The 24,708-nt window shown below is 40.2% G+C and overlaps 1 protein-coding gene across 1 annotated transcript in view; it reads left to right on the top strand.

Annotated features, from left to right (window-relative positions):
- The first annotated feature begins 320 nt into the window (after window positions 1-320).
- CHAT (choline O-acetyltransferase) overlaps window positions 321-24,708 on the top strand; it is a 29,472-nt gene continuing 5,084 nt past the window's right edge. The window contains exons 1-12 of the mRNA XM_075026888.1: window positions 321-383; window positions 2,475-2,666; window positions 4,864-4,982; window positions 6,422-6,475; window positions 9,202-9,382; window positions 10,376-10,553; window positions 15,039-15,208; window positions 17,283-17,383; window positions 17,586-17,714; window positions 18,870-18,992; window positions 20,476-20,617; window positions 23,740-23,802. Coding sequence (XP_074882989.1) covers window positions 321-383; window positions 2,475-2,666; window positions 4,864-4,982; window positions 6,422-6,475; window positions 9,202-9,382; window positions 10,376-10,553; window positions 15,039-15,208; window positions 17,283-17,383; window positions 17,586-17,714; window positions 18,870-18,992; window positions 20,476-20,617; window positions 23,740-23,802 — 1,515 coding nt within the window. The remainder of the gene's footprint in view (window positions 384-2,474; window positions 2,667-4,863; window positions 4,983-6,421; window positions 6,476-9,201; window positions 9,383-10,375; window positions 10,554-15,038; window positions 15,209-17,282; window positions 17,384-17,585; window positions 17,715-18,869; window positions 18,993-20,475; window positions 20,618-23,739; window positions 23,803-24,708) is intronic.

Here is a 24,708-nt window from a genome sequence, read left to right as displayed (position 1 = left end):
GACCATTTATGTGCATCAGATAGTTCTGGATAAAGAAATTTATAGTGAAATGAGACAAACAATGTCAGAGCAATCTCCACAGGGCTCAGTTCAGCTACTTTTGAATGTTGTATTTCTATTTCTCTTCAGTTTTGCATTCTGAAGCTTCTGTGTATGCTTGCGCAGGGAATACTCCCCATGTACATTTTGGTTATAAATAATGGGTACTGACTGGACTTTAAATCTTTTCTATTTCCAGAACTGAGGCGTGAGGCTCCATAAGTGCCCCCGAGTGGCTTCAATTTCTGTCCTCAACAAAAGATATCAAAAGGAATGCAGGAATGCCTGTCCTAGAAAAAAACATGCAGAAGAAAGAGAAAGATACATGCAGTAAAGATGAGACAGTAAGTGACTGCTTCTGGGAAAACAAAAAGAAAAAATGGAAAAAAATAGGTTGAAGACAGATGACTTAACAACTTTTAATGCTGTAAATTAATGTAAGTTAATATAAATGTAAACCAAGCTCTGTTCCAGAGCTGATTTCTTCATTTTAGGCAACACTAGTTATCCTGCAGCAGTTTATAATCATGAACTTTGATCTAACATTAGTGCTTCTCATATCCAAATACACTGTTCATCCCAACATCCTGTGAAGAATTCCAGTAAGTGAAATATTTTTACACAACAGCAGATGCATTACTATACAGAGATGGCATGTAATTATTTCTTAATACTACAGAACTATCAAACTATCATATATGATTCATTTTCAAGCTGGTTTAAAAGATGCCGGATGTATATGCCTGTAAGTAGTCAACCCTTTGGATTTAAAAGCTTTTTTCCTAAGCAGAGTCATGAACTGTACAGTAACCTTACCCAGAAAGATAAGGCCAAAGCCAGATATCAGAAAGAAATACTATTTGGCACATCTATTTCCACTGACCAAGAAATCAATGACAGAAGAGATATGCCCTGACTAAACATAGCTTGAAATTGTAGAATTACCATTCTTTTATTTCTGAGATCCAGGCTAAAATGGATTTGCATTTCCATTAATAACAGGTAATCCTATGACACTTCTTATGAGTATCTGAAGTCTTCAGTTTCTAGATAGGGAAACATAATGCAGCACTGACTTTTCTGTGGCTGTCAAAAGGTAGAACTGGTATTTGAGCTTGGAGGACACCCACTCCCTGCCTTCTGTTCAGAGCACTTCCTCCACCCCCTCCCTCTCTGCATGCACTAGCACAGAAGTTTGCGGCTAGCCTTGCTCTGAGCAGCAGGTGGGTCTAGGTGACTGCCAGACCTCTCTTCCAACCTAAATCATGCTATTATCCTGCGATCCTGTGAAAAGGACTGTCTATTACATCAAGAGCTAGTAAAAAAAAAATACCTGAACTTTACCTGCTTTAGGAGACAGGCAAAAATCAGAGACGTAAACCCTCCAAAAGTTTATGGTCTACACTAATCACTGATAGACAAGCACAGCTGAATTAGGTGACCATTTCTCAACTGGGAGACACGTCCACCTCCCTGAGGAACCATGCTTGGAGCATCACAGCCTCTTGCAGTTTCCCAGTCTTTCATGGATTACCTCCTTGCTTGATTTTCCCACTGCTCCCATAACTTCTCTGGCTTTTATATGACTAATTACACTTCACCTGTTTAATTCTGCATTAAAAAACAAAGGAAGCTTAACTGCATGGACAGCATGAGGTTGTTCTCTTCCCAGATACTATTGGTTTCCTGCTCCAAACAGGGTAAGGATAAAGCAAGTATAAACAGAAATGTTTTATCAAGCCTTCTAGAAGGGTTCCAGACTGGCTGACAGCAGAGGTTTGGCAGGGTAAAAAACAGGTTTATTGAGGATTGTATGTAGTCAGTGCTAATAAACAGGTAGATCTGCATTTTTCCTATTTCTGCAATTTTATAACCAGTCATATTACCAATAAGACAAGTATTAACCCACGGTTTTACTGATCACAAGCTAATGCACTTCTTTACTAAAGAAATACCTTCTCTTAATGCATTATTTTATTATGCTCTAATGTATTTGAAGATTTCCTAGAGTCTAGCTCAGACTATATGCTTGCATCATGCCTATTTGCCTGTTTGTCCTAGGATTTCTAGAATTTTTACCAAGGAATATTTTCCTGTTTTCCACTAGTTTCCTGGGCTATCCATTTGAAATTCTCATTGGCCAAAGGCCTACAAATAGAGCTACTGGAGAGCTACCACTGCTTCAGTATTGCATGCAACCACATACTATGTCCTAAAATCCAGGCACTTTAAGACCTAATGAAACTCCACTGAAGTCACACAATTACATGTACAGTAATCAGGCATCTCAACTACTAAAACAGAATAAATGGATTAAAAAAGGGTTGCAATGTATTAATCAGCAACAGAAGAAAAAAAATTTAAAAAAAGAGGACAGTTTGGGAACAAGTAGAATTACTTGCTAATTTTTTTTTATTTTTTTTTTTTACGATTAGGCAGTGCCAAAACTTCCAGTCCCACCACTACAACAGACCTTACGCATGTACCTACAGTGCATGAAACACTTGGTGCCAGAGGAGCAATTTAGAAAGACCAAGGTCATTGTGGAGCAGTTTGGAATTGCAGGAGGCCTGGGGGAATCTTTGCAGCAAATCCTCCAGGAAAGAAGGGAAAAGACAACGAACTGGGTAAGCAAATGCAGATGAGAAATAATTGCTGTGTTGGATGATGCTCATTTACAAACTCTTTGTGTTGTTCTGTAGGTGATCACCGCTTTCTTTCAGTGGGTCAATACAAACAGGGGTCACCACAGATTCTACCAAAGGGAATTAATATTTCAGACATAATTAGGCTAAAATTTTCAAATTATGTCAAAATCCATGTCATTGTTATGTTTTCAGATCAACAGTTTGTTGACATAAATGAGGGAATTCATGCATCTCAGGTGCATGCACACAGGTGTCAGCTCTACCTCTAGGAAGCACTATATTACATCCTTTTTGGATGTAATTTCTTCCTTTCCCTTTAATTATGGGATTTAGAGGTTTTATTAAAATGAAAAATGCTTTCTGATAAGGCTATAAAAAGTGCCTTGCATACCCATCTAGCCAAAGCTCTGATCCAGTCGAATTATTCTGGAATGGAACACTTAAGGGTAGGAATTACTCTTTTTAAATTAAACTATTATTTGCCATTCATTGTCACACCATACCAGTGTAGTTACCCTGAAGTACTTACTTTGCCGAATATACACATACATGTATACATATATCTCACATAGACCGTGCTGAGAACTTAGCCTTTAAAAAAGTCCAGCTTTCTGCTTCCCAAGGCAGGAAAATTAAATAAGCCATAGATAAAATAGCTTTTATCATTCCACAAAGTCACAATTCATCCTGCCTGCATTAACTGTTAGAATATGGCAGCTGAAAACTAAAAGCACTGATTTCATTGAAGTCCTTCCATCCCAGCAAGGAAGAGAGACACTGAATAGTTTCATGGATTCAGTGAAATCCTGCAGGCTTGCTACTGATATCAGTGAAATGTGGTTCTCCCATAACTTTTCAGTTGTGTGACCCACAAGAAAACTCCATCAAATTGCTGCTGTAGTCAGAAAAAAAGGCAACAGTACTAGCAGTGCTTTTATTTTAAAAGCAGCACTTAATTTCCGAACTACTTGTTGCCATAGTCTGAGGCCTCCACTAACTGCTGCTGAATCCTGTTTTGTTATTCTGATCATAGAACTTCATGGTTTTGGTGGCTAAATTAACCATCACTTAAATAGTGTTCCTGATAACAAATAACATTCCAGGAGACAACTGTTCATTTAACCACTTATACCGTGAAAATTACAGCGGAAGGATGTATAAACGTTTTCTGAAAAGTCTCAACTTTAAATACCAGTTATTAAAATTAAATACCTGATTCTTAAGATAAACTAGAAATGTTTTTATTTAGAATTCCACTTGCCAGGAGTACAGCTCTAGCCTGTCCTCCTGAAGACTCCAGAGACTGTGGGGGAAGCATCTGTTCTAACAGCAATGAAATATCTCAGAGGAAAACTTTTTCAACTGATGCATGCATTCATAATTATTTTTGCATAATTTTGTTGTTTTTTATAGTTACTACATGCAAAGCATGCCTGCTAAACTCTGAAAGACCATTTGATCTTTTTATGAAAGCCTCTATTTTCCAAATAATGATTCTTCAATCTCTGCTCAGATATGAAAGAATACGGTTACCGTACATCTGTGTTTTCAATAAAAATGGTTAGAAATTTAATACGTGTGTCTGTCTGGGTCAAGCATCAGTAATCTACATTTGTGTCAGTGGACACAGAGGGAATTCTCCAGGGGACCTATCCACATACCAGTATCTGCAAGACCGAACCATTAGGCTCGGGAAATTCTTTTCCCACTCTGTCTTGCTACAGGACAGTATCTGATGGCTAACAACAGAGCATCTTGGCATGATTTACAAGTATTTGAAGCCCTGCCGAGGAAAGCCATCACTAGTAAAATTCTTTCTGTCTCTTAAATATATCCAAATCACTATTCAAGAGTCAGCAGTTAGCATGTTGTACTCAAACACGTTTTTGTTGTAGAGAGAAGCAAACAAGAAAATACCCAAAATACCACGATATGGAGCTTGTTTACTTTTTAATGGAACACACTGTAAATTGCCATTGATTGAAAAATAGGATTATGGAATTGCGGCTGATTTCAGCTGAGCTGAGGTCACAGAGCCCAGACTGAAAATGCTCAGCAGCTCCATTAATCAGAGCCCTTGCAGGTCACCAGGAGCACCAAGCACTCTCCCCTCACCCCCAGACTGCCTTTCTGCATGTTGTTCATAGCTTTAAGATTTCATGTCCCCTTCCCTTAGGTGTTTAACTACTGGTTGGATGACATGTACCTCAACAACCGGCTAGCTCTTCCAGTCAATTCCAGCCCAGCAATTATCTTTGCTCGTCAGTATTTCAAGGACGTAAATGACCAGCTGAGGTAATGTACTACGACTTTGCAGCTTTTGCTAAATGAAAGGATATTTTAAATGTACTGCTTTTGCAAAAAGACAATCAAGTTTCATTTAAAAAAAAAGGGCTGTAACCATTAAATGATTTCATACTAGGCCTGCTGACTGAGGTCAGTGTTTCTGGGGTTACTCATGCTGATACTCAGAAATAAAAGTGTCATTACACTTATTGCATGAAAAAAAAATGCCAAGGGATTTATAAGTTTTCAAAGGAATATTTGCAAAGCTTTTCATTGTATAATTCAAGCAAACCATTTTGCAATGGAGAAAAGAAATACTAATTTCTGACACATTGTTTGAAGGAAAACAATCTTTAACATGCCATCACTATGACTCGTAGCCACCCTGCAAACTGAAAAGGCCACACTGGCATTAAACTGTCCCTCTCAGATGCCCAAAAGGGCACCAGAAACACAAGGGATCCAAGAATAAGAATTCAGAAAACATTCCTCCCCAAGAACACTGCTTCCTTCAGGCCCATTCTTCCCAGCCCTGAACTGACCTTTCTCCTTTGAGCTGTTGTGGGCAATTACAATCATTTAAAAAGTGAAAAGGTAAGCAAGTAGCCAAGCACAGAATATACCTCTCCAGACACCCTTAAAACAGGATTCCACTCTTCAGCCTTTGCTAAAACATTTTCTCCACTTAAAACAGTAAACCAGATCAAATCTACCTTCATATAGTGCAATTTTCCTCTTTGCTTTTAGCACTCTCTAGCTGCTCATTACTGAAAGAATTAACTGCATGTGAATTTATGCTATTATAAAACAGCCAGAACCTTGAAGCCGATATGTGTTATTCTAACATTTTGCGTAGACAGCCAATGCATCTTTTTACTTTACTTTAAACATAACTATAAATGCTTCCATTCATTACTGACTAAATTTATTGTGCACACAGCTTTTGAAAAACCTCCACTTTGCATTTTCTAATGCACGTGCTTTAACAAGGAAATATTTTTTCTCAGAGCCTCCCTTTCAGACACAGTGCAAATGGGCAGTGTCAGGAAATAATACACCTGTCCACAGCTCTGCAGAAAGAATATCTGCTTAGGACAGGAAGTACTCTAAGAAATTGGACAGCTTATGAGTATTGATATTGAAACCCATGTTAAGGATTCTATTAAATATTCAGCCTCTGCTCCCATTCTCTAAATAAATGCTTTCAGGCTTCCTCCTGTGGTAGTCTGTTTAACCATTTGAAGGGACCATCTCTAGGATTTTGTATTTCTCTTGACGTGAATTAATTTAGGTTTTAGGTGGGGGCGGGGGCCTCTTCTTGCCGAGCCAGAAGACTTTCTCTCCTTATGCTGTGTCATCAATCATTCAGGCTCTCCTCTGTCTCTCAGAAACAGCCCAGTGTTGCCAAATGACAAAAGACTGATGTCACTTCTATCTGCTACTTGCAGGTTTGCCGCCAATCTCATTTCAGGAGTGCAAGACTATAAAGCTTTACTGGACACGTAAGTAGCTTAAAAGGAGAGCTGCTGCTTGAGTATCTGCAGGGCTTCTGATTCAAGGGTGCTCTAGCATGCCCGAAGTCAGGCTGCATTGCACCTCTCCACCATTTGGAAGGGCTGGGGCTCCAGCATGCTTCAGGGCAAGTGCTTCAGCAATTTTTTATGCACTTTCTGCTCTATTACTGCAATCGAACAGGTTGGAGGAGGATTCTTTTTGATGCCTGGTAGTCATCACTCTAGCACGTGCAGTGCTGCTGCCCAAAGGACACCCACAATCTGCCTGACAGGGCTACTGAGAACACACCAGGAAGTCTGTGCTCCCCAGACCCAAAGAGCAGCAGCACTGCAGTTACACAGCCTGCACACCTCCCCTGGCACCGGACACCTGCCAGGATGCAGTGCCCCTTCCACGTACTGCACCCTCCACTTAGCACATCAGCCCCCCTGCCTCCCTCCCCCAAAAAAAGAAATAACACATCCCACCAGGAGAAGGAAGCCTCACCATAGACAGGCTTGTTCAGTGGCTAGTAAAAATAAGAAGTTACTTAAGCCATTGCTACTTTCTGTGTATAAACACAGGGGAAATCCATGATTGTTTAAATCATGTATGAGGTAGCTCATAACAACATTTTACATAGCACTTCTTAACCTCACCTAGTATGTTCCAAGTTTACTGCTGAAATCACTGCTCCCCAAAGAATAGAAACAGTGGAGAGCCAAACACAACGGATACCACACTGTGATAGGGAAGGGGTCATTTTCCTGTCTGGAAATACAAGAGGCCTATGTGATGTGCTTTAAGCAATGCTTATTTGGATGAGAAAGGCAAAGTTCATATTCAAACAACGAATACCCTATCATCTATGAATTAGGTAAAAGAAAGAGGAAGAGGCTGTTTGATTTTTCATTTCAAAAGTCTGACAGCTACTCCTCAGAAAGTATAGATGAGGTACTTAATTAAGAACATGCTTTTGTCCAAGATATGCAATGCAAATGCATAGACCAGCAGTGGTGTGCTATGAAGTACTACTGCATGCATACTAGTGTAGTTCATTGCATCTTTATATGACAGCATCTGAGATGAGATAAAGAAACTACATTGCTCAAACAAAGGATAATTTAAATTTTTACTATTTTGACCTCACTACTCTAGATCCAACGACTCCTGTGATCAGATTAGCTTGTCTTAAATCAATAATCATTTAAATCCTCACTACTGTGTCCTCATATTGTTATTACTGTTTGCTTATCACCCTTCCTGTATAATTATGAGGACACCGTAGTTGTAACATTTTCAGTTCCCTGTTGCTGTTAAGGACTTCTACCAGCGAGTGTACTGCTAGCTTCTCTTGGATCATCCCACATGCAGAAGCACAATATTCCAGCCCAAACTGAGGCATTTAATTTTAACTGTGCAGATATTCCATGCAGTTGCCAGAATTAAATATTTCAAACAAATGCTAACTTGCTCACATAAAAGAGTTGTAAGATCTTACACAGGCATCTCCTAAATCAGTACAAGATTATTCTGGTGCCATCAGTCAGCATTAATAACGCCTTTCTTAACTGCTATAATTACAGATTGTCTTGTCTAAATCTACCATGCTATTCCACTATTTTTGATCATCATAGATGCTCTTTAAAACTCTGTTAAATATAAGCAGATTTCTGCATTATGCAAAATGTGGGAGAAGGAGAATGCTAATAACCGTTTTGCTGATAAGGAACAAAAAAAATTAAGCACCTGTACAAGGAAATAAGTGATGCAGAGAGTTTGAGAGCCAGGAAGTAAAGTGAATATCCCTGGTTTAGAACTGCAACAGTTCTAAAGAGACAATTAAACAAGATAAACTAGCATAAAATGTTACCTGTATGACAGTAACCCTCCTTGTGTGCTTCTTTGCCCCTGCCCCTCTCTGGCAGGCTGGAAGCTTAATTCTCTTTTGCTGAGGGAAAACCTCTGCACTACAAGATCGTCTTCTTCCTGTGGTCTCTGCAGCCTCTCCCAAGTGACAGCACCATTATTTCCTGCTACAGTGTCAGTGGGATATTTTACAATCCATAATCATGATTGTGATAACTACTTTTTTTTTTTTCTGGCCACTAAAGAAGCCTTTTAGGATGTGTTGTTTTCACATGCCTTCCAATAGAAATGGAATAGGTTTTCAGCACTTATTCCCCCATAGGTCTAGGTAAGGATTAGCACATAAGCAAGTCTCTGTGGAAAACAGAAATGCCCTCTGTATTGCCCCAGTCGTTCCTGTTCATCAGGCAGGGCCCTCTCACGCACTCCAGAACCACTCTGCACAGTACAGGGCCACTGTGATTTGCAGTGAATTTCGTCAGTACTTTTTTTCAAGGTGCTATGTCTTTTCCAGCTGTTCTTGCTGACTTCCGCCCTGGCAGGTTTCCGAGGTCCCATCTAGGCAGTCTTCCCATGCACATTGCAAAGCTGCTTGTGACCTGCTATTCTTTCCATTTCCACTAGATGATAATGCAATTGCTTAATGAATATGCATGAAGCTGCCAGGAATGATGCATTTAACTTTGGTATGGGAATTCATTTATTTCCCTTATACTGTAATCTCGTTTTATTATTCAATTTGTGTCATACCTGATCTAATTGTAACAGAACAAAGGACAGATTAGATTTCTTTTCCTTTCTGTTTCTCTCTCCCCTCTCTCCCCTCTTTTCCTCTGGCTTTGTTTTTCTCCTTCTCTCTCTCCAGCCATGCTTTACCTGTTGATTTTGCTCGTGGACAGCTGTCTGGTCACCCTCTCTGTATGAAGCAATACTATGGACTCTTTTCTTCCTATCGTCTTCCAGGACATACCAAAGATACACTCGTGGCCCAGAAAAGCAGCGTAATGCCAGAACCAGAGCACATCATTGTTGCTTGTAACAATCAGGTAAATGAGTGTTCTTTTTTTTATACCTTTCTATATTTCTTAGTTTGCTTAAATTCACTCAAGAAGAGCCTAATCTAATCACTGTTCAGAAACACAATTAGCATGCTACGTATGAGCTCACTTCTTACCAAGCATTCACTGTCAATATTTCCAAAAGATGCTTCTGCAGCATTTTTGTCCTTAGCCCACATTATGTTTCAAGTACAGTGATGCAGAAAGGAAGAATGCGGCAGAATTCATTTGCCTTCTTATTCAAACAAAAATGTTTATTAAACAGAGGTGAAACCACAGAGAAAAAAATCTTATTAGACTACACTTGCTGGAAATGCTTTTCTCTTGACAGTCAAGTATTGGCACACAACACATGGCATATATACCACCGTCGCGTGTAGGGGGACCTGAGCTATGCCTGAGGAAGTTAGCATAGGTGCAGGCAAAACTGCTGAAGCCTTGGAGTGAATCTGCCCCAGCCAACAAATGGCATCGAGCAGCAGAGTGAGTTGGCTGGACAGGGTACCTTACAGCCCAGCTTGACTATCTGTAGTACTGGAGCCATGCCTGCAGGCCCCCTTGGAATGAAGGGGTAGATCCTAGTGGTCCCTTTTCCAGGAAGTCCTGTTCTTCACCTCAATGGGAAGTTCTCTAGATTCTCTAGGTTATTTTTAAACAAATAATACCATGGAAATAATTTGCATACTTCCTGATTTTATCTCTTCAGGGTTTTTTAAGCTTATTCAAATAACCTACATTTTATTTGAGCCCAACACACAATGTAAGTCTCCTGAAGCAACTGGCATTACACTGGTGTAAAAACACAGGAGGGGTGAGCCCTGGGCCAGTCCCCAGTGGTTTTGTGCTCCATTGCCTGCAGGCCTGGCTCTCCAGGCAGGACTTCAGCATCTCAACACCCACCCAGGCAAAAGTGAAATGTTGGACCAGTAAGGGTCCAACCCATCTGTGACTGTTCTTCTGACTTCTGTCATTTTTTTGCAGTTTTTTGTTTTGGATGTTGTCATTAATTTCCGTCGTCTCAGTGAGGGAGATCTTTTCACTCAGTTACGAAAGATAGCCAAAATGGCAGAGAACGAAGAGGAAATGCTGCCTCCAATTGGCCTGCTGACAACAGACGGAAGAACAGAGTGGGCAGAGGCCAGGACGATCCTTATGAAAGGTTAGCAGCAGCAATCCCAGCTTTCTCCTCTTCATCATCTTCCTCCTCTTCCTCCTCACCATCATTGCCTTTCTTTGCTGGGAGTGAACATTACAGCAAGTATAGGACTGAATGTGCAACCGCACTGCTGAATTTTTCTAGCAGGACAAAACTCAATACCTGTAAGTGTTCAGATGTGTGTTACCAGGGAAGCCGCAGATACGGTTTGACTCTTTGGCTGTGTATGTTTAAATGTTACGCCATGTAAATAGCTGTCACTCATTCTTTGTTCTTCATCACATAAATTACATTACATCAGATTTTGTGATTTGTCTCTTTCTTCACATCCATTTTGTACCAATAGGAATGATGTATCCTCTTCACTTTTGACAACTATTAGACGTTTTTCATCTCATCTAACAAAGGCATCTACAAGTTAAACACCTATTGAATCTAGCCGTGTACTCTCTCTAGTCAATGGAGAAAAATAGAAATTACCAGGGCTGATTCATCCAAATCTTAAGTAAGTATCTAGGAAAGGTGATACCAGTTATTATCTGGGGATAGTTCTCTCTGTCTTCCAACAACAGGCAGCATTTACCTGTCTTGGATTCTGGACTTGAATACCTGACTTTGAAACAGATGAAAATAAAGGATGGGATTGGTCACCTCCATGACTTCACACCTTATATATTTTACCCTGAAGCTAAGTGATGTAAACGCCCTCTTTTTGCCATTTTAGATGACTTAGGTATTCATTTTCCCTCCTGAGAAAAGTGTTAACTCATCTCTTTATCCCCAGTTCTGCAATGCTACAGAAAATATTTCTGTTTTACCAATGCCCGGGACCATACAAGAGTTACCAATAGTCTCAAAATATGTTTACCATCCTAAGGAAGACCTTCACTTTTCTTATTCAAGTTTATCTGTGCTTATAATAACTTTATATAGATAAACACACACATGCACAGAGTCCTGGCCATTATTAGAGCATTATTATGTGGTACCAGTCTCATCTTTAGGTTTTTCCCGCCTCATCTTTTCTTTTTAAAGCAGGAGAAAAAAAGATTCTTTATTTTAACGAAAACTGAGATAAACACCTAATCATTTATTTTCATGCCATGCTTTTAAGTAAAACAGTGAGTACCTTGAAACCTGTAGCAGAATCATCTTTGTAAACCTACATAATCCTAAAGACAAAAGATAAATCAACAAAAACTAGCAGGACCATCTCTATGGTGTTTTTGGATTGCCTGGCATTTGCCAAAATATTCATTTTAATGAGGAAGCAAACCAACTCAGTTATGCAGCTGAAAAAAACCAGATTCGGCACTAGAAAATATTGCAGCATCATGATGTGAGCCTTCTGTAATCTAAGCAGGAATCCCATCCTAGACAACTTGTATTAGGACAGCTCCTCTATATAGTATAATACACTGCTGTTACACATGGATACATGATTATTAACAGCCCTTTTTTCTTTCTTATCTGTGGTGAAATGCTCATGCAACAATAACTAACAGAGGAAGAGAAAAACCTCTAGTGAAGCAGTGTGAGGTGGAAGGGGTCACTCCACGACTGTTCTGTACTGGGCAGGGAAAAAGATGATGCTTCAGGACAGAGAAGACCTATACAGCACTTTGCAGATGTTATGAAGGAGATATATACATGGGCCTGCATAGACCTACAAGTAGAGGATAGGTCTTCTAGGTGAGAAAATTTCAAAGAAATTGTAATAAACCTAGCCATCACTGATTTATGAACACATTCAATGTTTTAATTGCATTCAGGCTGCAGAACTAACTCACTTTCCTAAGCACAGGAATTCAGTTCTTACTGCTATAGGGGCTGCTGTCCCATGCATATTATATCTGAATTTGATTCAGAACTGTCTCCTCATGTTTTTGTTTTTAAAACAAAACCCCAAAACCCCAACTAACCAACAGCTGACTGGCCAATTCAATGCAATTGTGTGCATTAGAAAGGAAGAAGGACAAGAAATGTCTTGTAGGGCTTTAGGCTTGTTCTCACACTTCTCCGCTGTTTCAGCTCTTTCCGGAAATACTTCTTTTCCATCCCAAGTCACAGTTCATGAATTCTTGTGCAGTTCATTGCCTGTTTTACATGATAATTTTTTCAGTGTTTGATCAGCTCTTTGGACATGTCTGTTTCCTTCTGTAAGGGCATCTTTCCCCTATGTTTCTTTTTCTAGCAGAGATTAATTTTATTCACTCTAATACCTAGACTCAAGATACCCTGAAGCCATATGTCAGAATAAGGGATTCATATCTGTCAAAGATGTGTGGGCAGCAGCCACAATGAAATATATATAAACCTATCAGACAACATAAAGCAGAATGCTGAGCAAGCTGTGAGCAGTTTGTAAATCACTGTCCAAGCAGTTTTTCCTTGAAGGCGCCTGTCCCCAAATACTGGCAGCTGATGTATATGGGGCAACTTCCATTCAAAAGGATCTTTTCAGCCTTTGCATTGATGTACCCAGACCATCAATGGAATAAATAACCACAACTATGCTCAGCTCTGCAAGTGTCAGATACTAGAAGAGCTTTACAGCAAAGAGGACAGGGACATGTCTTCTCCCTTATAAAGCTTCTGAATGCTTTTGAAGACAATTCGTAGGGACATCAGTGTTTTACGTGTTGTAGGGAGGCACAGATCGCTGGCAGAAAGCTCAGCCTATCTGCATGCCCCATCAATTACAATCTCCTGGCTCAAGTCTTTGTAGGAGCTGGCAGGAATGCCAGGTGCATTCCCTAGGACTCTGCTTCTGTGGGCAACAGAAGACAACACACTGTGTGCTCCACCAGGTCCCCACACAGCCTGCAAGAATTCAGGCTGGCTGTCCCTGTCACTTGGGCCCATGGCTGCCAACACTCCCTCAGAGGAGCCACCAGACAGCAATAGACAGTACCTTACCATAACTTGCTAGACGCCACACCTCCCCCCTTCCTTCTCAGCCACTGCTATCACCTGCCTTTCCTTCTCTTGGCACCTTTTTCTTTTCTTCCATATTTGCGCTCTTTTTTACTACACAGCAACTGGCGAATGAACCTGGATGATAACAAGCATCTGTATATTTTCTAGCTCCTCACTAACCTATGTTACTCATTTTGGGAAGGTACAATTTTTCTTACTTGACAAATGCTGTTATTTCAGAGGATCAAGCTACTTTTCATATTTCCAAACATTAAAAACATGCACATTTTGAAATGGATCCATATTTCAAATGCAAATCAGAATTGTTTCATTTTAGACGTTTTCCATTCTTTCAGTGATAATAATCTCCTGAATTGAGCACAGATTTGTTGAACTTAGCACAGACTTGCAAGAAGTGTTGATCAATCTGAATGCATATCTTTCATTAAGAACATTCTGAAACAAAAACATTTTCACTAAAATCTAGCAAAACCAGCGGATGAAAACTGATCTGTTAAGAATGGAAGGAATTTTAAGTTGATGTTTGAAAGCCCTTTTTCCTTTGATCTTGTTAACAACCATTTAACAGCAATTAATGATGTTATATGCTTTAGAGCTGTATTAAGTGCTCACAATTAAATACTTCCTATGCTTCAAACTGGCCCTCAGAAGCGTACAAACCTTTACCTTCATAATTTTTCTGAGTTAAAGAAGCTGAGAAAAAAAAGGCCTCATAAATACACCATTAATAAGGAGGAAAGCGCTGAGGACAACGTAAAAATAGCCTTTGTGGTCCATCTGTAGAAGCAAGAGTGACAGCATAGGGAAAAGAAACAGAGAAAGAGACCCAGAAAAAGGACACTTTATTCAGCAGTACACTAGTGGCAGGAAAGAAGTGGAATGTGTCAACCCATGGTTTTGGCAATACCATGTTCAAAAACTAAACCTCACGACCTCATCCGCAGACGTTTCCTCGTGATGTAGGCAGTATACCCAGTCCAGGGCTTATTTCTCTAAAGTATAAGAAATTACCACGGACAAGAGAGAGAGGAAGGTTTTATACAAGAACACAAAAACAACATGAGCCCTGCTGTTCCTTGTCCAGAAAAGGGTTTTAATAGGAGAACAGCACAAAACCAGTATAGGCCCTGCTGGCCCAGAGCAGAATACTGCAGCACTGCAGTAATAGCATGAGCTCTGAAATTTTCTATTTTCCACCTGTCCTCTCTGTAACTGTTATATATAAAATAAGTAAACATTGCTGGCTTTAAGAGTAAAATAGATCTATTTTGTAATATAATTACTTCAGGAAATGAAAGGCAGAAAAAGAAAGTGGCTATTATTGAATCATATGAAAGATACAGAGATATTGCAAAAGTTAACACATGAACGAATGCCTTGGTGTAACCTTTCCTTGCACTGACATGTTCTGTTGTTGAGAGAGCTCTGCAGGCACCAGCTCATTGCAGTCATGGTCAGATCTTCAGTGCTCTCCAAGGCAGCAGAGTTCCCCAGCCAGTCCTGCACTACAGGTAAGAGGATGTGAACATTTCACTCTTTTATCCCCAGACTCTACTAACCGCGACTCTCTTGACATGATTGAACGGTGCATATGCCTGGTGTGCCTGGACAGCCCAAGCGAGGTGGAACTCAGTGATACAAACATGGCACTGCAACTGCTACATGGGGGAGGCTACCATAAAAATGGGGCCAACCGTTGGTATGACAAACCTATGCAGGTAAAAACCTTACGGTACTATGATATTACTTGCATGTGGCAAGGGACACCAGTTGCCCTTGTGGTAGGAACCACTTAGAATGAAGTGGGAGAAAGAGGGGGAGGTGGTGTCAGCATCTGCCAAGGCAGGGTTGGTGCAAGCAGCACTGTTCCTTGCAAGGCAGGGGAAGCAGACCTATTGCCTTGCTGGCAGTGGGGGGGCCTTCTCCAACACAGGTGTGCTTTCACCTTCCCTGAAGTTGCTCTTTGCACTTGAGGAGGCAGACAGATACACAGACATACAGATAGGTAGACATCTGATTAAAAAAAAAACCCAAACAGTACACATTTAATTACATTCAATCAAATGAAATAAAAATGCTGGACTAGCATCCCAGAACAAGAAAGAAAAGCACAATAGCTTTGTCTGTTTTCTCTTTTCACACATATTCGTGACATCCTAGAAATACTACTGCTTATAATTTAGTGTGTGTTTAAGTTAGTATTAAGTTCTTACTTAACAGACTGCTTACTCATTTGGTGACATCCTTGTTGAGGCTTTCCTGGAAGTGTTTATTTCTCCAGCCTTTTTCCCCAATCAGATTTTTATTGTCATATTTGAAAGTGTTGCACTGTTATTTTCACATTTTGCATTAGACCCAGGGTGAAGCAATGTATTAATCTCCAACTGTCAACAATGTTGACACCTCATGAAAAATTGAAAAAACCCTGACTGATACATTGCTTGTGCAATGCTTGTTGCTCTTGCCATATCTAAGAACAGCAACATAAAAAAGGAAACCACTAAACTAATTTCACTTGCACTGACTTACCCCAGTACAAATACATTTCAGTAGTCGTTACTGATTTATGCTACTGCAAGTGACATTATTAGCAGACTCCAGTGCTGTGTTTTTAAAGAACAAACCATTTGTCTAGTTAAAATCCCTTGTTATTTGCAGGGCCACTAGTTGAGATGTTTCAAGCAGATGAGAATAAACAAGATTTTATTTTTGTTTACTATTAGAAGGTGGCAGAAAGCAAATAAATTTGCATAGTATATGGGAGATCTTCATCTGTCAAGATGTGCTCAGGCTAGAAGTAATTCAAAGGCAAAGAGAAATTCTTAGGGAAAAAAGACCCCATTTTCTTTCATGCAAATGCAGATTACGTAGAAAGCCATTCTCACAGTAGGACTTGTTCTTTCTCTCCATATTCTTCTTCAACTTTGCAGTAATGCATCAGAAAACATCCAGCTAAACTTTCTGCATCACACACTTACTCTGTGAAAACCCCATGGGAACCGGGGAGGCAGGATGCATATGTGTGATACATATGTGCAGAGTGAGCTGAGTGGGAGAAGTCCAGCCAAAGACACTTCAAAAGAAGTGGGGGAAAAGTCCAGAAAAAGGACAGAAAACATGTGAGACAAGTTGCAGTTTGGTCCTAGACATCTGCTTTTGTTTGAGATGCAAAAGTAACCAGCCGCTTGGGGGTATCACAGAACTACAGTGCAGCAGGTTAAGTGTCACCAGTTATACCATGTGTATGCAACAAAATCAGAAATGAAGACAAGTAAGAGGGAAATGAAGAAAGCACCACAAAAGAAAAGGTGGAGAGGAAGCAGAACAGTAAAACAAGCTATGAGAGAGCTATCAAACAAGGATGACTATTCTTATTGGATACAATATTCAAAATAAAATGTGATCCTAAGGGACTTCCCAGTTACGGAAGTTGCATTGCCCCCAAATGTGGAAGGAGAACCCCAGCAACAGGTTTTCTCTACCATAAAGCAAATGCTAAATCCAATTCTTAGACTCCAATGGGAAATGCTAAAATTTATATTCTCACAGGACTCAGTCCAAAATAGTAGCATGAAAGGGATCCAATGCAATGCCATTCACAGGACAAGAAAGTCTCCCATGATAAATCTGTAAGTCACCCACTGATCTGCAAGTCAAGGAAGTTCCTGATGTGAGCAATAAGAAAACCACAGGAGAATGACAATATCTTCTGTTAGGTAGCTATCATGGGTAACTTACCCAGAACATGATTTATTCACTATATATCTTGCACTTGTTCTTTTTCTTGCTTAGTTTGTGGTAGGAAGAGATGGAGTCTGTGGTACCGTGTGTGAACATTCCCCTTTCGATGGCATCGTACTGGTGCAGTGCACTGAACACTTGCTCAAGCACATGTGAGTCCCCTTTCAGTACGCCTATTGTATCCACTCTAGCCCCCAGGAAGCCTCTGCCAGTGGCTAATTCCCCCTGGTGCACAGGGCCACTAAGACCCATACAACTATTGGAAATCAGTCATTTACCTGCTAAAAAAAAAGCAGTGTTTAACAAATAAATTATTCCTGTGACCTTAAAGACTTTTCTCTCACAAACTAACAGGAAAGAGAGTTCCAAGAAATTAGTCCGAGCTGATTCAGTGAGTGAGCTTCCTGCTCCACGGAGACTAAGATGGAAATGTTCCCCTGAAATTCAGGCACGTTTGGCATCAGCAGCAGAAAAACTCCAAAGGTAGAACAGATGCCTTGTTTTTCTCAACAATGACTGCAAGCTGGGAACTACCCAGCACATTTTATGCAGGCATGGGTTTCCTCCTAGAGGGCTCTCCCTGCCCTCCCGCTCCTCCTCATCTTCCCAAACTGGACGTACCTAGCATCCCTTTGCAGGATGGCAACCTTATGGGCTGGAGCTACTTCGCTGTATTCAGGAATTGCATTACCATTGCTTTCCTTCCATGTAAATATTAGGAAAGCTAAAGACCACCAGAAAAACAGTTGAGTCCTATTTGCCTGGGATGCAAACGGTGCAGGTCCTCGGTTTTTGTGGATGCACTTTATGGGTTTGACCTGACTAAAGCCAAAGCCAGGGCAGTGGGGATATGTATATGGGACAGTAGAATACAACTGGTTTGAATAAACAATTTGAATTCAGGAATGTAATTTGTTTACATCCATGTTGCTCCCACAAAGGTTAGTTCTTCTGACTGTGTTTCCAGACTGTAAAAGATTTGCATGATCTTTGGGGGTGGGGATGGCAATGATATATTTTTTTTCAAATTATTTCATCTCAACACTCAGGCCTGTGATCACTCTGTAGAGAATTAACATATGGTCTACATGATCAGCTGTAAGTACATCAAGTGTGATTGCATTAGATGAGACCTCAAAGTGGCTAGAAACATACACAAGAGTATGAAAACATTCAGGGTGCAGAGTAATTCCTTTTTGTTTTTAAATAAAGGTAGTAGTCCTCTAAACTGAAACTTGCAAGGAGCTTACAGCCTTCATCAGGTTTTAAATCCACCCATTTCTCACTGTAGTAAATCTCACAGAAATTTGTTGAGAACAAAGGAGGCCCTGGCTTAGCCTTCAGGAGTGGAAACACTAGGTTTTAAAAGAAGGTGTTTTACTCACATGAACGGAATGACCTGAGTGCCATAGCTCATGTTAAGACTGCAGATAACAAGCCCAGCCTAGAATCTGTATGAATAAGAGTTACTGACTAGAGGCAAGTTACCAAAGGCCAGGACTGTCTGCAAAGCAGGAGCCCATTCATGTCCAAGGGAGTACAGGCAGGAAATGATCTCTGGGTTTTATTTGCAAATGGAAATGGAACATGAGATTCTTGCATCTCCCCTCACAGTAATTGCCTCTGCTTGTTTTCCAGGATAGTAAAAAATCTGGACTTCATCGCCTACAAGTTTGAGAGCTATGGAAAGGAATTTATTAAGAAACAAAAGATTAGCCCAGATGCCTACATTCAAGTAGCACTTCAGCTGGCATTTTACAGGTAAGGTTAATTCAAATCACAGGAACAAGGTAGCACAAGAGTAGATTCACATTTTGTTTTTTATACAGAGGGTCCGTTTTTGACTCGGCACCCAAACAAATGCCTCCTGCATGGAAATGAGATCTTGCCTAATGACTGTAGGTCAGACAAGATTGAAATTGCCACCCAGTTCTGAGACAGAGTACTCCTTTCCTTCACTCCCTTTCCCTCTCCTTGCTCTACCTTCCCATCCCTGTGTCCCACACATGCCATTCCCAGCCAGTACCCTCCCCAAAGCTGTCCCTCCGCTGGGCATAGAGAAGAGGGTGAGGGGATGTGGCAGGTAGTGGCAGACAGCCCCACCACCCAGAGCAGCAGAAGCAGCTAGGGAGTCCAAGTCCCTTGCCACTGCAGGTAGCTTGGGAGGAACCATGGCAGTAACCCATAGCTCACCACACATTCATCCCTTGCACCACAAGGTGAAAAGCATTCACAGGGAAAAATACTACAGCAGCATATCAGATCAGAGTTCCTACACAGGATAGTAACTACTGCTGCTTCCTTCTTCACAAGCATCCCAAGATTTGATAATATCCTCTAATTTCCATGGTATTATCAAAGTTAAAAGCTCCTTTCTACATTGTCAGAACAGCTAACGCTCCAGGCTAGAAATTGGTTGCATGGTTTCCTGCAGAACAGCCTATTACACTAATAATTCTTTATCATGTCAAATTAAATCCTGAAGCAGTCTTTACCTAGTCAAAAAACAGAGATGCCTAACACATTTTGTATACTCCATTAACATCTGTTAAACATCCAGTTTGCGTATTCTATTAACCAAACTCCGACAGTGACCTTGTCCAAGATTTTCATCTGAATGCCAGTCATGATATAAATCCCACGTATGCAAGAAAAACCTTGGGGCACAGTTATGTTCCGAGACCCCTGCTTCAACTGGAAGGCACAGTAGGTCTCCTGAAGCGAGGAATAGTAGCTCCAAATTAATAGTAGACCCAAATTAAACAATATTTGCTATGTGGGTTTTCATTCCATCTCTCAGCCTCAAATAGCAAGTCTTTTCTCCTTTTAGTTTTCTGTTTTTCATTCACACAGAGCATACTTTTTTCTTGTTTTAAATAAAACATATTTCAAGCCCACATGTGAATGATTAATTACACAATTATTTTATGATGCAGTACAAATAAAACATTCCTTGAGATCTTTCAGTAAATTTTAGCTTTACTAGCCTTGCTTTTACACAGCAAGTCATTTTTTACTGGCAATGCATAACTAAAATGTATACAGCTGTATGCAGCTCCTCATATTAGAAAGGAGTGAGCATCCATCTTTTTTAAGTTTCTTACAGAATTGTATCAACATAAAGATGAATACTATGCAAAAAAATAAAATCATGGCTGTAACAATAAAACATACCAAGCCTATTTCTTTTAGTCTTTATGACTCCTTGAAAATATTCTTTGTTTTTCTTACTTCATTCTCTCAGATGCCACAGGAGACTTGTCCCTACCTACGAAAGTGCTTCCATACGCCGATTTGATGAGGGCAGAGTTGACAATATTAGGTCTGCTACCTCAGAAGCATTTGCTTTTGTAAAAGCAATGACTGATGACAAGACAGCTCTATCGGTATGTTGGTCTGGCTCCATCTGCCTTCTTTGGCAAAACACTAAGCAAATAGCGCATTCACAATCCCCAATCACTCATTTTTTAAACTGTTAACCAAGAACATAAAGGAATAGGGCAGGGTAGCAAGCCCTGCAGGATTTTGGTTTTTGTGCAAACCAACCATTAAGCTAAATATAAATATTTCCTTATTTTTATTTAAGATTCAGAGGTGCCTAAACATGACATTATAAGAAACAAAACATCTGATTTTAGACTTAGTACTGTCTTCTGAATGATCTATCATCATATCCAAATTCAGCTCCCTACAGAGATCTAGGCTGAACATGCAAAGTTCAGGATCTTTATACTGCCACACCAGGGGAATTGCCTGGCAGGTCCCCTGCAGTAGATAGCTCTGCTGCAGATTGCAATGTGTGAAGTGATACAATTCACATGCTTTGATTTCTGCATAAGGTTCTGGCTGATCTATTTGGTTTTAAAGGTAAGTTTCTACTAAACAGAGTTAGTTCTATAGGATCCTCAGGGGGCCTGAACCTTCGTGACGAAAAAACTTCATCAAGCTAATAAAGCAACTCTCCAAATTGTCCTGACATCATCCTGCAAAAAGAAAAATGAAATTGCCTTTCTTTGAGACACCACCATCTGTTTGCCAGAAGCATGAGTACTGTACATAGTAGATGGGGACGCAAAGAGGTACAGCTGAGAGAGCTGAGACTATAGCTGCACAAACAGCTTTGCGCACTGTCCCGCCTGCCATCCCTGGAGAGCCTCTCTCAACGTCTCTCCGTGTACCGCTTCCACCCACTGCACTTCGCTGCTGTACAGGGAATTTCCAGGTGGTTGTTTAGATGCAAAATGCTGCCACAATATAGATTATTTTGCACAGTAAGCCCACTCCAGTGGCAACAGCCCACATGGCTGTTCTTTAGAATCTAGCATAGCATTGCTAGAAGTATTGCTGGGCTGTAGATTAAGTGTAAATGAATGAAATATTGTAAACCAAGCTCTAATGTCCCAGAGGATGAGGAAAATTTGCCGAGAAGTGCTCTGTTCCCCCACTGCTTCTTCAATCTCCTTAAGGTTACCATGCCCAGAACTTAGCCCATGATGAACAAGACTGAAATAAATTCCGTGTTAAAATGATAACTCAAAGGAAATCTGAAGTAATTCCCTACACTGAGTGGGTAATTCAAGGCAGATTATGACCATACTATTACACATAATAGTAACTACCATACAGTAGACAAGAAGAGGCAATTGTTATTTGCTATCAGTCCCTGTCTGACAACATGGTTCTTAATTGTATTTCATTTGAAGCTGCTGTCATCTGTGCACACCCTCCCCTCCACACTTGGGCACTCAGCATACCCACAGCCCCAACACACACTGCTGCAGGCTGACTGTACTCCTAGGAGGAGCCAGCCTGCTCCTAGCACGTTGTTTTGCCAGATCCTTCTTGTTCCCTCCAACAATCTCTTCCTACCTTCCTTATTCCAACACTTACTGACTTCTTCAGCTCTCCCAAAGCTTCAGCATTTCTCACTGTTTTACCACCCAAATCTGGGACTGTGCCCACCTTTCACAGCATCCTAAACTGTATTGCTTCACAGAAGCAAGCAGATGAATGCTATGAATGTCTAGAGCGAGCTCAGTCTCAGCCCCCAAATCTTTATATTGCATGCCTTGGCAGTACCAAGTAGGGAGAATAATGGTTTCATTCCTCCTGAAAAACCTGTAATCATAATGCAAACCAATCCACTGATAGCTTTCCTAGCTTCTTGTCCACTGAGAGATGCAAAGGACATTTAAACGGATCTGTGATTGTTCTTTCCCACAAACTTTTAGAAATCTGTGTTTTGATGTGAACATCTTTTGGTTCAAAATGATATATATTGTTATCACAGAATCACAGAAACAAAATTCACTTAACCCTATTCCAAAGTGATTTCTTTAGACCTACAGACTGCCTCTGGGTGTGAAGGGGTTAATTCTATTTTTTGGACAGAGAGATGCATCACTTGGTTTAAGTAGCCTTGAACTCCCCAAAATATATCCATTAATCCAAATCAAATTAAAAGAAATTTTCTATCTGATGCTAATAAAAATTATCTTCAAACGGTAGCTTGAACAGTCACCAAAGATTGATTGAGTTGGATTGATTCTCTAGCAGGAGAAATATCTCATGCATTTGACACTTGCTGTAAAATAATCAGCAACTGACACTGCAGAGATTGCTGAATAGCTGTAAATTAATCAGATTTAAAGACTGCATTTGGTAATTTAATCTGTAGAAGGGAACTAAGGCCTAGCTGTAGCCCTATGAAAAAATATCAGACTCTGGACTTCGAAGGTCCCTGATGGTGGCCTTGAATTGCTTCTAAAATGAATTCTTTGTTCAAAAGATCATTCATCGTCCATAGGAGCTGAAGGTTCCCTGTTTATCTGAAGACCCAGTCATTTCTGGCTGTTTCAGGGTCTCACAAAGTTGCAGCGTCGGACTTGATGTACAGCAGGGCAGCACTTCTTAGGATCGTTCCCTTAATATAAAAGGCTGCCATTTGACAGGAGTCAGAATTTACTAGCTTGTTATCTGAAATGTGAGGCATCTGTGGAGGGTAGAGCAGCCTTGGAAAATTCTAGATGCCCTTTCACACAGGGGAGTAATTTTTTGACCGGCTAGTAAAATATCAGTAATGGCTTTCATTAATATCACTGTCATTGTCTAGATAAACCATTCTGGAGAAGATATACTGCCTGGCTGTTTTGAAAACACTGAATTACACTAGGCAATTATTTTCCCTACTTCAAATGGAGCAATTCAATTAGTAATAATCTACACCCTCAAAATCCATGGAAGGAATCCATGAAAGAGATGGCAAGTCTTTCCTCATCTTCAAACAAACCACCACCAATAAGCCTGTTCAACCCTTGCACAATCAGGCACCATTGCTGATCAGGACATTGAATCCCTATGGTTTTTCATTTATAAAGAGCACTTACACCTGAGCCAGGAGCAAAGGACAGTTGAGAATGCTTGCTATTTGTGTGCTGGTTAATTGATGGAAGATGCTATTTCTTTGAGGGTTTATTCAATAATAGATATATTTTGATTCCCCCAACAGGATTCTGAGAAGATGCAGAAATTTAAGGATGCAATTGCAGCTCAGACTAATTACACTATTCTGGTAAGTAAAACACTACTTTGTCTGAATAAGGACTAGTTAGTTTTTTCAAGAAAAGTACAAAAATACAATCATTAACTATTTAAGTACCAGAAAACATAAGCATCTCTAAATAGGAAAGTACCTCCTATGTCACACCTACAAAAATTTCTGATGACCCAAACACTCTCAAAATAGACATATTCAACTAATCTCACCTTAAAAAGTGCTTCCTGGAAAGAAAAATAACAAAATTATGCATTAGACAACAGGGGCAAGACCATCACTCTTGGGCATTAGCTCTCTTTTCTAGAACTGTCATGGAACATGACACTCTGCATTCAACATATTCACAGGGAATGTGCATCTGTGAAGTGTTTATGATTTGTATCTGTGTCATAATTAGGACAGGGATGAATTAGGATTCCACTATTTGGTACTGTACAAATTAACAATTAAAAAATGGCCTCCATCTTAAAGAGCTTGCAATCAAAATTTAATAAAGGGATTTTTTTTTATAAATATTGAAAAGTTTGCAAGGAGGAACAGTAGCCAGATGAAATAAGCCTTTATTCTGTGTGCTTTGTGATCAACATGAAATGTTAGCCATGCAGATAGCCAAGAGAAGTGTCAAGGACAGCTGAGAGCCTTATCAGGATGAGAAGTAAGTAAGGCTTAAAAGCAACCAATTTAACTGCTGTGTAACATGCATGAGAAATAGAACTCCAACTGCAAAATCCAGATCCCCCAGATTTACAGGTATTTAGACCCATAAGCTATAATGTTACAGATAAACTTAAGACGGCTCTTTGGAAGGAACATCAGGAACTTTTTCTTCCCCCCCTAAAACTAACCATTTATGCATTTTCTTATGTTTCTCTTCCCTAGAGTGGTCCTTATCTGGGACCTGAATCTCAGGTGGACTGATAT

This window comes from Buteo buteo, chromosome 4, assembly GCF_964188355.1.
Source record: "Buteo buteo chromosome 4, bButBut1.hap1.1, whole genome shotgun sequence".
NCBI classification, from domain to species: domain Eukaryota; kingdom Metazoa; phylum Chordata; class Aves; order Accipitriformes; family Accipitridae; genus Buteo; species Buteo buteo.
This window is presented reverse-complemented; position numbering and strand designations above follow the sequence as displayed.